Genomic DNA, 16421 nt, shown 5'->3' on the forward strand with positions numbered 1-16421 from the left:
GGCCCTGGTTTCCTCTGCATTTGCATGGGCGGGACCCACCCGCCTCCGGCCTCCCTCTCCATGTGCCGCCCCTGCCGGGTGGCCGGCCGGGCCCGCGCTGTTGTGACACGTGAGGGCGGCGCACGTGGGGCCGTTATGTAAAGTGCAGGGGGAAGGGGCGGGGAGGCGGCTGGCCGGCACGCACGCGCACGTGCGGCAGACCGCTGCGCATGCGGGGGCCGCCCGATGCGCAGGCGCTCGCGGGGAGGGGCGGGGAAAGGCAGGGCTGGTTCTCCTCCCCCCCGCGCCCCTCCCCCGGCCAGACGGCGGAGGCTCCCGAGCGACAATGAAGCAGCAGCATGCGCAGCCCCCCCAGCCCCAGCCGCTGCCCTCCGCCAGCGCGGGGGTCCCGGCCTTCCTCAGCAAGCTGTGGGCGCTGGTGGGCGAGGCCCCCAGCAACCAGCTCATCACCTGGAGCCAGGTGCGGCGCGCGCTAGCAGCGGCGGTTGGCCGCCCCGCCCCCGCCCGCGTGCGCCGGGAGGTCTCTCCGCCACACACCCTTCCTCCGGCGGCGCCGGGCAGCCCCTTCCGTGCCCGGCGGGCACCTGGGGCCTGCTAGGGGAGAGCTGGGCGGGCGGGTGGCGGGCCTTCCGTGGGGCCCGCGGCGTCGGGGAGGGCGGGCGGGGAGTCGCGGGCCTAGGCGCGCGTGGGGAGGGCGGAAAAACCGGGCACGCCCGCTCGGCTTGGTCGGGCTCCCCTTAGCCGAGCCGGGGGAGCGGCCCCCCCGGCCGAGCCGCCGTGCGGCTGTTCTGGGCTGCCCCTGCGCCCCCCCCCCCCCCCCCCCGCCCCGGGCGGGGCTGCTGGGGAGAGGCCGGTTCGCCTCGCAGGCTCTCAACCGCTGCCTGGTCTCCGGCTGTGGGTACCTGGGGAGTAGGAGCGCCGGTGCCCGCCGGTGGGGGTGCGTCCCGCGCCACTCCGTGGCTGTCGGTGTGAAGGGGAGGGCTGTTTGCCGGCCCCGACTGAGCAGGCTGGGGGCTTCCCCAGGAGGCGGGCGCTCGTGAGCTTGGGCGGGGGGGGCAAGGATCCGAGTGCAGTGGGGTTTTGCGGTGCGCTAACACGCAGTTTTTATTAAGCCGTAGTACGAGAAACGCAGAGCTGCGGTGGGATTTTCCACTGCGAGTTGGTGAGTTCGTAAATAGCAGGGCTCGCCTTTGGTCAGCCCTGCCGTGAGCTGCGTGATAGCGTCCAGCTCGGGGGTAAAAGAAGAGGGCGAAAATTGGGGTGTTTGCGTCTCCTGCACTTGAAACAGACAGGAGCGCTGTTCCCCGTGCGACGCCGATCCGGATCTAGCGGCGTTTGCCGCGGGGCTGGTCGGGGTCGGGGGCTGCCGCGCCGCGGTGTGCTCCCCGCGGGGGCTGAGGGGCCGGCTGGGAGCGGCCCGCGCTCATTGGCGGGCGGCCGGCCACGTGGGGCGACAACTGTTGAACTCGCGTGGCGTATTCCCTGGTTTGGTGTCCACCTGCTGGAACGGGCACACACACCCACGCCTGGTCTTGTGCACGGACGGGTGTGCTGGGGAGCAGCGTGAAGGGGGATGGATGACAGACCTCTCTCAAATTGGGTACCTATCAGTGGGGGGGGGCACAAGGGTTGTTCTGCCTGTTTCAGTAACTAAAGTTCCCTGTCCTGGGAACTGCAGATTAAACATGTAGAGTGGCCGTGTTGATACACATCTACTTTGGTTGTCTTTTAAAAAAAAAAAAAAAAAAAGTAAAACCTGAGTTGGATGTCTGTTCATCTTGAATCCTTTGTTTTCAAATGCAGGCTGTTGTAGTAAATAATAAAGAAGCATTATCAGAGCGCAAAATTTATAAGTATCTTAAAATATTGGAAGGCAGGAAGTAACCACCTTCTTACAATGTAATGAAGGGCTGGCAGGTTTGCTGCAGTAAGCATCGTTAACTCTTGTGATAAATGCTAAGCAGGTTTTTTTAATAATTTTGTTTTTCTCTATATCTTAGATGTTTTTAAAATAATTTAAAAAATCCTGTTCTCAAACTATATAAACATCTTCAGGTGGCGTTGAGATGGCAGCTCTCAGCTGGGTTCATTTTAAATGGTCAAGCAGTGTTAAAATGTTTTCTTAAAGTTTTTACTGAGTTACCAATAACTTGAGCCAAAACTTTCTGAAGAAGGAAGCAGGTAGACTCGGTAGATTATGGCAGCTTTTCCTTCTACTTCTTTTTTCTTTTTTTCTGGAAGAGAGATGCTGAGGGTTATGTGAAGATACAGATGTTATCTAGCTTAAGTAGTGCCATTTTTGCCACCTTACACTTTTAATTGGAGAGTTTCCAAATTCATTGTTTATGTTTGTCCTCAAGGCTATTATTAGGTATCTTTGTATTATTTTCTTAATTAAAAATAACAACTAATTGAGATTCTGCAAGGCTGTTCGTGGAAAATCCATTAATCACAGTTGATGTTATCAGCATCTAGCAGTTCTCTGACAGGGGAAGGTATTGGGATCACTTGGTACCTAAGTAATGACATCTTTTAAAAATACGCTATGTCAGTATTATGGGGTACAGTGTATCAAGCATAAGGGGAGGAGGAGTACAGTTACTGTTAATATTTAACTTTCCTCCTATACAAATCCCTATCCTTACACTGTAAGGATAAACACCATCTGAAACCGAACAGCCAAACTTTGTCTCCCTGCATACATACCTTGGTGGAGCCATGGTACTTGTTGTCCATGGAAACACGTAGAAGGAGTCCCAAATGAAGTACTTGGAAGGTTGCTGTATGCTGCAGTCAGTAATGCTAGGACTTGAAAACTGTATTTAGCTGTGTAGTAATGCTTCAGTGAGTTCAAGTCAGGCCATAATGTCTGTACAGCTTTGCTGTAAATGACTGTCAGGGCAACAAGAACTAGTAGATTTGTTTCCCAGATTTTTCTGTGCTAGGCCTGAACAATATCAGAGCGACAATAAAGTGAGGTGCTGCATGAAAGCTGTCGGTTGGCATCACATATCACTGTAGTGCTGCTTGTTTGAGTACCTTCAGCTGGTGAGTGTCATTAATGCATTGGCTGAAATAATCTGTCCCTGCCCTTCCCTTTGCTTCCCTTTTCCCTCCCACTGACTGATTCTCAGCAGGAGGTAGGCAGGCATTACTGGGAGGTTTTCATCTTCCTGCCCTCCTCTCCAGACTTAAACTCCTAACTCATCCGATGGTGAGCTATTGATAAATCCTGCTTCTGACAAGCCTTGCTGGTTTGTCAGGAACAAGCTCTCAGGCAAGGATCTTCATAGTCTTGTGGTTGGTTCTTCAGACTTCTTGGGATCATAGAACTGCTGGCATTTAGGGGTAAGAAGCATATGTTTGTTGAACAAAAGGGCTTCTGAGAAGATGGAGTATCAGTATTGTCATTTGTCGAAGATGATAGGCTTCTCATTAAATACAGAGTGAGGGTACTGTGGATGTACAGACAAAACCTAAACCATTTTGAAGTAGCTAATTTGGATTCTGCCAGTTACTTGTCCTTTAGTTAATGGAGCACAGTCACTGAAGAACAAAGAGCTGAGCCTTCTATTTTAGTCAAAGCCTGTGGCTGAAATAAAAGATCGGTCCTCCCTCACAGTTGGCATCCCAGGAGGAGGCCTTAGGTGGTTACCTTTTTGGTAACTCCGAAACCTAGTGGACACCCTCAGCTCTTTGACAGCTCCATCTGCTCTACAAGTCCTATCAAACTAATCGTGCTTTTATACTGGAAAGCAGAAGGGAGTCTCAGCTGGCTGTTGGGTTTTTTCCCTTGCACAGTCTCTTTGTTAGATTCCTTCCCAATACTTTGAAGCTACATACAAAATTGATAGTGTTGTCCTGTAGTGAAACTGAAGTAATTGTTGGTAAACAATTAATTCATTTCTTCAGGAAGCAATCAGTAACAATAGAGACTTTCCCCTTCAGATATGGATAACGATGTAAATTGATAATACTCTGTTGCTTTGCAACTGCGGGGTTTGTACACTTGTTGTTGTGGAAAATTGCAGGCAAGCAGATCAGTTACGTACTGCGTGCACAAAGGAAACATTCCTATCTGGTGATTAATTCTAAAAGCCCAGCGTGTTTTCTGCAATGGTCTTTAAGTAGCTTAATGTGTGTGTCTCATTTTAGAATGGCCAGAGTTTCTTGGTGTTGGATGAACAGAGATTCGCAAAAGAGATTCTTCCCAAGTACTTCAAGCACAACAACATGGCAAGCTTTGTCAGACAGTTAAACATGTGTAAGTTCTTGGGTTTTTTGCTTTCTTGCATAGTTCTAGATCCTGTACATGTTAAGTTACAGACAATTTCCTTTGAACTGTGATCCTGTGTGCTCAGCAAGTAGGTTACTATCTCATCCTCAAAACTGGTAACAGGATAGTTGGAACAGCTTAGTTTGAATTTCTTAATGTGGCTTTTGAGAGGTTTTTCTTTTTTTTTCTTTTTTAAAGATGGCTTCCGTAAAGTTGTCCATGTTGATTCTGGGATTGTCAAACTGGAACGAGATGGTCCAGTAGAATTTCAGCACCCATATTTTAAGCAGGGCCGGGAGGACTTGTTGGAACACATTAAAAGGAAGGTTAGTGAAAACTCAGTATGTGGAAAACCTGTACTAGTAAGTATGAATGAATAGCAAAATTCATGTCAAGTTTAATTGCAGGATATTGAGCACAAATGAGTTTGGGGAAGCAAACTGTGCTGCTGTCATATATATCTCTAATCTTTTAAAGATATTTTGGGGGATTTGACTAGGGTCCTTTATCTAACCTGCTTTGCTGTCATTATAGTAAGTTTCACAGGTGGCAGTAACGAGTGAGTAATGCAAGTACAACATTCTGCAAAGGGGTATTAGAAGTGCAGAGCATGCTTTGGCTTTACCATCAGTAATATACCAATCTGCATGTTTATGTAGCTTGATTCAAAACAAAGCTACTCTAAGCATTAAACTTTGCACCAAAGAGAACAGAGGGCAAACCTATAAACATGTTTGTTACGCTGCCAAATGTGATTCTGAAATGTGCTCTGCGCTTACTGTGAGTCAGGTGAAGACAGATATCGAATAGAAATATGGCAAGATAAACTATGGTGAGAAGGATGTACTTACTAAGATTGGATTATCATGAAGCAGTTATGATGAAGTGGAGCACTTGGGAGAATGCCTGAAGAATCTGAATGTACCCAGATATTTGTAACAACTAAAGCTAATGTGACAGCTGTTAAGAGGAAATTTCAGTGTGCTTCTGTATTTTTTTTATTTTGATGCTTGGTTTATTATTAACTTAAATGTATAGTTTGTCAACACTGGAAGAAAATATACTTGATCACCAAAAGAAAGTAACAGTTACAATGAGTAAAGGAAGGTGGTGTTGCTGAATCCTAATCTTTTAAAGGTTTCTTCTTCAAGACCTGAAGAAAACAAGATACGTCAGGAAGATCTCTCCAAAATAATAAGTAGTGCTCAAAAGGTTCAAAGTAAACAAGAAACTATTGATTCGCGATTGTCTGCTTTGAAGAGGTAAGTTGGTCCATCAGCAACTGATCCCAAAAATTGAGTAATTCTGATAATAGATGTTGGACAAAGACCTAATTTTAGGTGTGTCTTGATTTCTTACTGCCTCACTTTAAATAGCACTTTAGGAAAGTAAATTTCAATAAAAGAATTGCATTAGAAATTGAATATTCTGAGATGGCTAAAAGTAATAGGCAGTGTTGGTGTTTGAAGGACAGTTTAGTAGTGGGCAATTAAAAATACCTTTAATAATAGTGCTATAATGCTGCTGAGGCTGAATATTTAACTCGGCACTTAACATAAAGTACGTCTTCGAGTTTGTTTTACATCTTCAAGTTTGAAGTAGTTACTGTGTTTAGTTTGAGGCAGAGTTTGGTTTGTACAAATTGCTTGTAACACTTTCTTATACAATTCATGTCTTTGCTCGTTGCTTTTTATTGTCCTGTTGTTGTTGTCTTCATTCCTCCACTGCTAAAAATTGCAGAAGAGCTGACGCATAGGAAAACCTGTTTAGAAAGCTCATTTGGAAATTCATTAGTTACCTCAGCGACAGAGGTACAGAATCTAAACCCCAAATGTAAATAGAGTATTTTTAGAATTGCATTATTACCTATCTAGTAATTACAATTTATTATCAACAATGAGAGACTTGTGTCATAAATTACTTAATCCTTTACAGTATTTAGCTACAGACAGGTTACATGAACATAAGCTCAGGCACTGTAAGTCACAGCACCTCAACAGTAACTGTTATCTCAGGGCTCCTTATGTAAGTTGGTAACATAAATGATTGTGTATCTCTGTGGTAGAGATCACTGATTAGTTCAAGTTTTAAGAAGTGAATGTTGTCATTTCTTCTCTTTGGTTCCAATTTCTTAAGTGGTAGAATACTCAGAAGCAAACTTAATTTGCTTAAGAAGAGTCTTTATTAGAATCCGTCCTGCCTAGAGTAAAAATTGTTCATATTCACCCTTTTTAAATCGTAGACAAATTTGGGTTGGAAGGAACCTCAGAAGGCTGTCAGGTCTAAACCCTGCCCAGAGCAGGGCTGACTTTGGCTGAAATGACATCCAGTTGCTAATGACTTGACGGTTTGTAGGGAGGAGAAGATAGAATGGTTGGTCTTTGACATCCTTCTTCTTGTCCCATGAGTTTAAAATAATTGAGGTAGAAACTGGAGCTAAATCAGAAGACCTAGTCCTACAAAACATATTAATAAAGTTGGTGGGAAAACTGAGAAAGTGCAGAATCCCTGACCTCAGTTGTTAAATTTGTGATGGAACTGTAGTCTTAAATTGTATGTTGGACATAGAAGTAGTTTGAGGAGTAAGCGATAAACTTCATCACACTGCATATAAACAGCTGTTTCTGAAAACTTAGCTTAAGGTTGCCTAAAACCCCAAACACCAGTGGAGAGATTTTTCCCCCCTTTTTTAGCATATATCTGTGTTGAAAACTAAACTGCAAAAGAGATAAGGTGGTATGTTATCTTTCCTTATTCATTGAAACTTTTGGGATCATTATCTACTTCTTAATGCGCTTTATGCTGTTGGAGATGATGAGGTTCATGGCTATGATAGCAAGGGCTGTGTTACAGCAGCTTTTATACTGTCTCAGTAACTGGACTCCTGTGAGTGCTAACAACTAAGGTTTGTAAAATGGCAGTGTTTCATGAAAACTGCCATCTCTGCTATGCTTCTATTTTTAGCACCTGACATGCCCCTTTACTGGAGCTAATAGAGGCAGCTGTTAGGATGACCTACAGCTGCATGTGTGACTTGAGAGCTTGTCCTGTAAAGATGCTTTCAAAGTAGATGTACTGTTGCTGACAGGTGGCTTACATCTAGCAAGGGGGTGTGTGAGAGAGGACAAACAGGCTTGATATAGATAAAGAACTCTGGTTTTTAGTGGTGAAACTGCATTCTTATGCTGTTTGATCCTTTGCTGCTGCCAGAAACCAGTTGTATGCTTGATTATTTTTTTTTATTTAATTCCTTAGGATTTAATTACTAGAAGGAAGAGGAGAAGGTAACTTTCTTACAGGAAAGGAAACAAAATAGTTAATTTTTAAATGCTGGCTGTATGTGCAATAGGTACTGCCAAATTTGGGGATTTTTTTTTTTTTTTTTTTTTAAAGGGGGCTGGAAATTCTCTGCAGGCTATTTGTTGTATTTGGGTCTCCATTTTGTAATTAATTGCCAAGGCTGCTGAATGTGTGAATTATTTCCCCTTCCCCCCCCCCCCCCATCAATCTAAAAATAGATTTCAAAGAGCTTTAATGAAGCCAACTAATCTTGAACAAAAATAATTAATGTAAATATTTAAAAACTTAGTTTTAGTTTGACTTTTAAATCACCCTTTTCAAACAGGGAGAATGAATCCCTTTGGAGGGAAGTGGCAGAACTGAGAGCAAAACACTTGCAACAACAGCAAGTTATTCGGAAGGTAAGGCTTCATTCATGTGTCGTTATGTGAATGAGTGAATGCTTCTGAACAAGGAATAGTGTGCCACATGTTAACTTGCTTTGCCCTCACTTTTTTTGTAATGTATGAAATGTCTTTTATAGAAAAAACCAGCAGGGTGGTTTATGGTGGAGAAATCTTTGTGAAACAAACACTCTAAACGTTTCCAAAGAGGTTCAAGAACATCATACATCATTCATTAAGGTGCCCTTAAAATGGTTCGTCCATTTTTTTATTACTTCAGGAATCAGATGACTAATATTCTGTGTTGGATGATCTCAGGAAAAACTCTTTCTCACTGCAAGAATTACAACGTTCTGTATTGGAAATTCACTACTGTCCCACTTTACAGTCACTGGGTCAGTTTATTTGTGAAGTTATCAGAATAGATTATTGAGTGGAACCCACTGATAATAGGTTAGCTTAGTTTAACAGTTAGATTTATGATCTACCAAAACTGATGTAAATACAAAGAGTTTACAGATACTTTTTTTTTTTACATAATCAGAAATAGCAACACTGAAAGCAGCCTTATAGCAGAGATTCATACTGATTTTTTTTCCAGTTTGTTCAAGCCAGGTACATACATTTAATCCTTTCAAACATAAAGGAAGAAAGTCTTCACATTTCACAAGGAAAGAGGAAAGGCAGCTGATGAATACTGTTAAGTGTACATGTAATTTTTTCTGAATCTGTCAAAAATGTCTTTCACCAGAACCAGTATTTACACATACAGGTTGTGTGTACAGTCAACATCCCTATGTGCCTTCTCTCATTGTTTGTTAGAATTCTTCTAATAGTTTGAGTTACTGGATGTTGGATTTGTGTACTGTATGATGTAGTGTAAAAGTCTACTCTTACTGCCTGCTATGTGAAAAGCCTTTCTCAGACAACTGAAAAACTATTTTTAGATATTACCAGCAGTGTTTTTTATTCCATCATGATTTTTAACTTTTCTGAACACTTCTATATGAGAGTTACTATGCAAAATAAGTGTTCTGCTGTTTACATATATATTTTATTATTGATGTCTTCTCCTATAAGGTATCTTGATACTCTGAGAGAAACAATTACAGAGTAAAGCAACTAATAATAGTGTTCTTTTCCTTACAGATTGTACAATTTATTGTTACCTTGGTGCAGAATAACCAACTAGTGAGCCTGAAACGCAAGAGGTAAACATGGTCTTGAAAACTTGCTGTCCAGTCAATACACTGATGGGTTTTGTTGACTAAACCCAAAGAATTAGTTTTGATGGCTTTCTTCCTTTACTCTTTTTGGTTTAGGCCTCTACTTCTGAACACTAATGGACCTACAAAGTCAAATGTATTTCAACAGATTGTGAAAGAACCAGCTGACACTAAGCACCATGTAAGTTTTCTTTTGTGCGTACTCTTTGTTACAATGAAGGAAGGAGTGGAGGGGGGGCAGACAGATCAAGCAGCTTGTCTTATGGGGAATAAAACATAGCTGTGTACTGAGAACTATCAACATTTAGAAATGATATGCCATGTTGTGTTTTCTTCAGAAGCCAAGTGGGTTGATAATCACCTTTCAGTATAAACATGTATAAGCCAGTTACCTGTATATTAAATACAGCTTGATGTGATCCTACTGAAAGCAGTTTGCTTTTAATAATAATGCTGTTAGAAATAGCATATATAAGTTGTGTTGTTACCTCTGCGAGTTAAGCGCCCCTAGCCCCATACAGGGACAAGGATCCAGCGTGTTGCTCTGCAAGGCAGCATCCAACCCAGCAAAATCATGTCAAATTCCTGTGCCATTTGAATGTGTCACGCCACTGAAAGTTATTTTCTGCTGTCCAAATAATGATTGGTAGGGAAATCATTAGGATGAGTGCTGTAGCATGGTACTAGAATTAATAGCATCGTAACAAAGTACTGTTTAAATGGTAGTCACTGGCTTAGTATTTTTAGTTCTTGTGTAGTCCTGTTGTCGCAGTTTTTTGTTGCTTTTACTGACAGTGCTAGTATATTTTTATTTCTATGCCTGTAGTATTTGCCGCACATTTTTTCTGTAGCTGCTATTCTCCAGCTTGTTCATTTGGTTTTTCTATTAAATGTAGATCTGTACAAACAGCTTGTACTCTCTGAGGCGTAGGAAGGCTCTTACACCTCTTTAGAATTGAAGCATTGTAGGGCGCAATGATAATTGTCAGAATGCTGAAGCTCATTGTCCTTCTGTCCCCTGACTCTTTTTAAAATAATTTTCAGGTACCTCTCAACAGAAATGAGGGCTTAAAACAAAGGGAACAGATTTCAGATGACATCATTATTTATGATGTCACTGAGGATGTGGGTGATGAAGAAAATCCCATGTGTGATGAAGAAAATCTTCCCATTACACCAGAAGCAAATGAAGATATCACTTCAGATTCTTCCAAGTAAGAAGTTGCTAGAAGCCTATATGGATAATCGGCTGTGTTGTACAAAATGCAATAATTCAGATGTCTTAGATAATTTTGTTAACGAAGTGGTCGGAATTGTTCAGTGCTCTTGCACATATAGAAGCTTCATCTGTGAATTCACACTAGGTTCTGATTTATTGACCTCTGGGTTTGTTCCAAATAGTTAATTGGCTGTTGGAGTTTTAATATGCAGAGGATAGAAACTAGTAAGCAGCAATCTGTATTATTGCACTCCTCTTAAATATACTGCTTGTCCGAAGACAGTAAGCAATGTCGTCTTACTTTTGGTTATGAATACAGACAGGAATGACTTCCCTTGTTTTTACAGATTTTTATGGAGAATAATTTGCATGTGCTGTCAGGTGTTGGTGTGGTCTTTGAACTTCATTAAGCCAGTTAATTTCTGGGTTTTTTTTTCAATCCGAAGTGTTTTGTGACTGTGTTCCTTCCTGTCTGTATTTAGCACTACAGAAGCAGTTCATCTTTCAGCTCTGAGCAGTTGAAACTTGGTCTGGGGATTGAGATGCAGCTTTCTTCCTGAGTTGCATTGTATTGATAGGGCCTGTATTATGCCTCAAGGAATAAAACTTGGATATTTCTAGCTTGTTCTAGTACCATTGTTCTGGGAATGCATTCTCTGATACAAAAGCTTTATGAAGATAAGGCTGTGATAGAGAGGCAGCCCAACTAACAGCTACTTAAGGGTTAAGAAAGCCAGAATATGGAAGACAGAAAATTATTTGAGGCTCGCTCTTGGTTTTTAGATTGCCTTCCTGGTATACGTAAGAAAGTTAATTGACTGAGCTCCTTTACATTATTGATGCTCCAGCATTGATTATGTTCGACAGGAAAGATGCAAAATGCATGTTATCTGTCTAGTTTGATGACCTCGTATGCTTTAGTCCACTTCGTACATACTTTATGTTTATATGCGAGCTTATGGTTGCTCTAATGCAGAAAATATCTTCTGTATCTTTTTAGTAGTTGTTATTGTGGTCTAGCACACCAGTGTCTGCTAGTTGAGCTGCGTTAACTGTATTGAGCATTACAGCACCATATCAATGGAAAATAGATATTTAGAGTATCTTGCTGTGTTTCATAATAAAAAGCAGTAGGAAAATTTATTTCCTTGTAGTAACTTGACTAAAATGACAAGTAACTAAACCTGTGGAATAGTACCAATTTAAATGAGTGTGTGAAATGCCTTAATTAATTTGTCCCATATTGCAGCTGTAGTCATTCTCCCGATATTGTAATTGTGGAAGATGATAACGAAGAAGAATATGCCCCTGTAATTCAAGGGGATAAAAACACAGAATCGATTGCTGTCGCAGCTAATGATCCCCTCAGCCCTGTCAGTGACAGTACAAGCCCACTCATGTCAAGTGCTGTACAGCTGAATAACCAGTCGACTTTAACTGCAGAAGATCCGGTCTCAATGATGGATTCCATACTCAATGAGAATGGAGTAATTTCACAGAATATAAATCTTATTGGAAAGTGAGTAGCCTGGTCTTTTGTTTTTTCAAGTATTAGAACTGATTGACTGAAGTAAAAAGAACTGAATAGTAGTTTCTGTTGAGAACTTCAAATTTATAGGTCACCTTTAAAGTATTTTAAGATGAGACTTCCAATTTACATCGTGAAGCAAGTGAGTTGGGGTGCATAATTTGACACTGTAATGTTGTGGATGTAGTTGTTGCAACTGTCAGGATTTATCTGCATAGCTCTTGCAGGCAGATGGGACTCCATTAAATTGCATCTCTGCTAAAGTCATGTCATAGTGTTACGTTGATGTGATAGCTGTTTCAAAGTACCTGTCTGTTTTGCTTGGGTTCTACTCTAAAGAGGCTAAAAGTTTTCATTTTTTTCCAGAGGTTGTTTCTAATGAAAGGCTTGGTTCATTCTAGTTCTGGTGAAGATTTTTAGATACATGTAGTGCATCTGTGTAAAGCTTAATTGTGGATTTCTCTTCCTTTTGTTAAGGGATACAGCAATAAAATATTGTTTATCTTTTAGAGTTGAACTTCTGGATTATCTTGACAGTATCGACTGCAGTTTAGAGGACTTCCAGGCTATGCTATCAGGACGACAGTTCAGCATAGGTCCAGATCTCCTGGTTGATGTAATTCTCACTGTTTTTTAAGTATTTGGTAATATGTTACAGAACATATTTGTGTGGGTTGTTACTGTTTAAAATAGACTTAAAACACAACAGGTTTTTTTTGCCTTTCTTCCTTTTAAAAAAAGGAAAGTTATAAATATTTGTGAACATGTGTTTCTGGGGCACTGGTATAATTCTCAGTGCTACACCAGTACGCAAGTGAACGCTTAAGTTTTTGATTGAATGGCCACCTTAATGAAATAATGCTTATATTTGTTGCTGCGTGAATTCAGATACCAATTAGATACTCTTGCTTTGAAATAGCATCTGTCATCTGTGGTCTTCTCAATGAACTGGGGTTAAAAAGGCTCTGGGCGTGTATTTTACAAGTTTCTCTGCCATTTCAGGTTATTTCTCAGGAATACATATATGTTTTCAATTTCTCTTCAGATTTACATTGAGTAGATTGGTCTAGGTTGGAAGGGACCTGTACAGGTCATCTAGTCCAGCCCCCTTACTCAAAGCAGGGGCCAGCTTGAAAGATCACGTTGCTCAGGACCTTGTTGACTCAAATTCCGAAATCTCCAAAGATGTTAGATTCCACAGCCTCTCGGGTGCCTGTTCCAGTGCTTGACTCTTCTTCGTGAAGAATTTCCTTATGTCAGTCACAGTTTTGTCTGCAGCAGCTTGTAGCTCTTGCTTCTTGTCCTTTGTCTGCATCCGTGGAGTTTGTCTTCTCCGTAACACCTCTTTAGAAGCAGTGGAAGAGACCAGTTATCCTCCCTTGTCTACCCTCTCCAGACAAGATTAGCCAAGCTCCCTCACCCTCTTGTATGCGGTGGTAACCTTCCAAACATCTGTGGCACTCCAGACGCCCTCTAGTTTGAAAACTCTTGTACTGGGAGGCCTAAAACTGGACACTCTCTCACAACTGGCCTCAGGTGCTGTGCAGAGAGAAATTACACCTTCCACTGACCTCTCAGCTATGCTTGCCTGTAGCTGAGCATGCCTCCCTGTAGCAGGACCGTGCTGCTGGCTTATGGTAGGGTGGTGTCTGTCGTGACTCCCAAGTCCCCTGTCTGAGGAGCCGCTGCCTGTCCATTTGTTGTCTAACCTGGGCCAGCACATGGGGTTATTGCATCCTAACTGCATTTGGCTGCTGAACCTGATGGGGTGTCTGTTGGCCCCTCTCCCACCTTGCTGAGATCCGTCTTAACAGCAGCTCTGCTCTCCCATGTACTGATGACTCCTTCCAGTTTGGCATCACTTGCAAACTTGGTCAGGATGTATTCTTCCTTACTGTACACAGAATTTTCCATGTGGCAACATAAGAAGGAATCAGTATTGTAAGACAGCAGCAAACCATGTTAGTCTAAGTTAGATGTAATACAGTTGTTTCCTTTGTGACTGAGGTTCATGGAATTCCAAACCATTACGCTCCAAAGTGAGGTTTTCTTTGCAAAAGTGGCAACTAACTACCTTTAAATAAACTTTAGTCCTGATAGAGGGTGAAAACATTAAGCACAGGGATTATTCTCACATGTGCAGATGTGATGTTCTTGTATTCTTACTAGCAACATCGAGATACCTAAAACTTGATGTGTTTTGTCTTATTCAGCTTTTTACAAGCTCCGTGCAGATGAATCCCACAGATCATATCACTAATACCAAAGTAAGTCTTAAATCCGTTGCTCAATGTACACAGTAGTGAGAGATGGAAACTTTATTCATCCTTTACTGTTTTCTTTACTGGTATAATAGCACTTTTTTCATGCTCTGGCTTTGAAGACTTCCATGAGAATAGGAAGGCTGCAGCTGAATTCATCCTGTTTGTTAGGTTTTAAACAGAAAAGGGAAAAGCATGCTAATTAGTAATGTTCTTTCTTTAAAACTCTTACCTTGAGGCCAATACCTGTACATTAGACCAGTCTCTCGACTTTTGTATCCTCTGAGATTTTAGTACTTACAAACATGGTTACACACTTAGTCAGAACAGTTTCATCTGTATTGTCTGGTGGGAAAAGAAACGCGAGAATAGGCAGTAGAACAAAGATCTAGCAAGCTCTTTGAATTTGTTCTGTTCATTTATGAGCATTAGTTTTGGTTCTTGCTTGAGTAAGTCTGTGTTTCCATTTCACGTTTTCTAAGCCAGGGTCTATTAGTATGGGTAACTGATACCACTGCATCCCTTCACAAATAGAAATTGAAATTTTTTTAGTAGTTGGTCAGCTGTGTTCTAGTGGCATTGTAAAAGGCTTTAAGCACGTGGTTTTTTGCTTTCATTTCCAGATGGAGGCAAAGGGCATAGAAACTACCAAGAATAATGCTGGTCCAGCGGCTTCACAGGAAACACAAGTTTCTAAGCCTAAATCAGGTGAGTTGTAGGGTTTTGTTGAAACAAGTTTTTAGAACAGTGCTTGTTCAACTGTCTCAGTTATTTGCTCTTTGTCTGGTATTGTGTCATGCTGATAAGCAAATAACCAAAACAAAATACTTAGTATACTTGCTTTTTAGGTTTTTGGCACTGCACCAGGTGCAGCGAAACTGATGTTTCTTGCAGGAGAATCTGATCAAATAATGTCATGCATGAATGTTTTAAATGACTGAAGAATTGTCACAAACACCTATAATGTTTTTTATTAATTAAATAAATTGTGGGCTGAATTTTGGTTTTCCTCCTTCTGCATGTAGAAAGGCTTGTGAACTGATCATGTTTTGGGATTCTTTTTTTCCCTCAGATAAGCAGCTCATACAGTGGACTGCGTTTCCACTCCTTGCATTCCTTGATGGGAACCCTGGCTCTGCTGTGGAGAGTGGGAGCTCTGCAGCTGAAACTCCTTCCTCTGTTGACAAAGCCCTGGAGGTGGACGAGCTCCTGGAGAGCAGCCTGGACCCCCAGCCCACTCAGAGCAAACTGGTGCGGCTGGAGCCACTGACAGAGGCAGAAGCGAGCGAAGCCACGTTGTTCTATCTATGTGAACTTGCCCCAGCACCCATGGATGCAGACATGCCCTTCTTGGATAACTGATGTAATGGGGACTCTGTACATAGTCATGAAGATGAACTATTTATTTAGAATATTGTTTGGTATATGAGTTTTTTGTAAATCACTGTTTTATGTAACCAGGTAACGTGGAATCTAAAACACCTTTCCTATGTTACTTCCTGCAAGCAGTTGTTTTAACTACAGGGTTAGACAAGCTGTCAGACATGGTTGGCAATACCAAGTCAGACTGTTACTGTACTGATGTCAAACACTTGGTATTATGCATATCGCTAAATATCCCAGGTAACCAAACACTTGATAATAGTAAGCTTTGATTTATGATTTCTTATACTTTTGGTCTTACATATGATGATGTAAACTAGTAGTGTATGGTTAGGGAGCACTGACTTTCTGTATCTTGGGTTTTTTCTATTTTTTACAACATTTTGTTTAACAAACATGAGGCTTTTTTTGGGGTGGGGGGGACCAGGACCTGATGTAGGCTTTTTTTTTCCCTGCTTGAACTGGGAACAAAGTGCCTGTACCTTGCTAAATCTGGTTCTGCCTTACTTTCACTTCAGTGGAAGTGCTCATACATAGCACAAACTGGGGAAAAGTTCCTTACAGCCACCAGGCCCCTTGACTGCATGAGTACTTTTAACTTGGACCATCTACTCTGAGAGAATAAATGTTACTTAAGTGTGGTATGTGTTAAGAGTCAGCTCTTATTCCATGGAGGTTTAACAGCCTGTGGTTTTTATGCCTCAGTAGCTGTGCAATGAGGTCTGCTGCTATGTGTGTTCATGGGGAAATGGTTTCATTATCTCCAACCTTGAAGGTTTACTTACAAGCCTCCAGAGCAAGTGGCCAATGCAGCAAACTCTGTTTTGCCCTAGTACTACACAAAG

General features: G+C 41.9%; 1 protein-coding gene across 2 annotated transcripts; it reads left to right on the forward strand.

Moving 5' to 3' along the window:
* Positions 1 to 241: 241 nt before the first annotated feature.
* On the forward strand, positions 242 to 16220 carry HSF2 (heat shock transcription factor 2). 2 transcript variants are annotated; one of them, XM_054822850.1, is made up of 13 exons: positions 243 to 460; positions 4156 to 4264; positions 4475 to 4602; positions 5414 to 5538; positions 7902 to 7977; positions 9109 to 9170; positions 9282 to 9366; positions 10230 to 10399; positions 11654 to 11923; positions 12443 to 12548; positions 14146 to 14199; positions 14817 to 14901; positions 15266 to 16220. In XM_054822850.1, the coding sequence occupies exons 1-13, from the start codon at positions 326 to 328 to the stop codon at positions 15553 to 15555; spliced, it is 1695 nt and encodes a 564-aa protein (XP_054678825.1). In that variant the 5' UTR covers positions 243 to 325; the 3' UTR covers positions 15556 to 16220. The 2 variants fall into 2 exon arrangements, with proteins under 2 accessions (XP_054678826.1, XP_054678825.1); XM_054822851.1 differs by lacking the exon at positions 14146 to 14199 and having other exon boundaries at positions 242 to 460.
* The last annotated feature ends 201 nt before the right edge of the window (positions 16221 to 16421 follow it).

This window comes from Grus americana, chromosome 3 (assembly GCF_028858705.1).
Source record: "Grus americana isolate bGruAme1 chromosome 3, bGruAme1.mat, whole genome shotgun sequence".
Classification (NCBI taxonomy): domain Eukaryota; kingdom Metazoa; phylum Chordata; class Aves; order Gruiformes; family Gruidae; genus Grus; species Grus americana.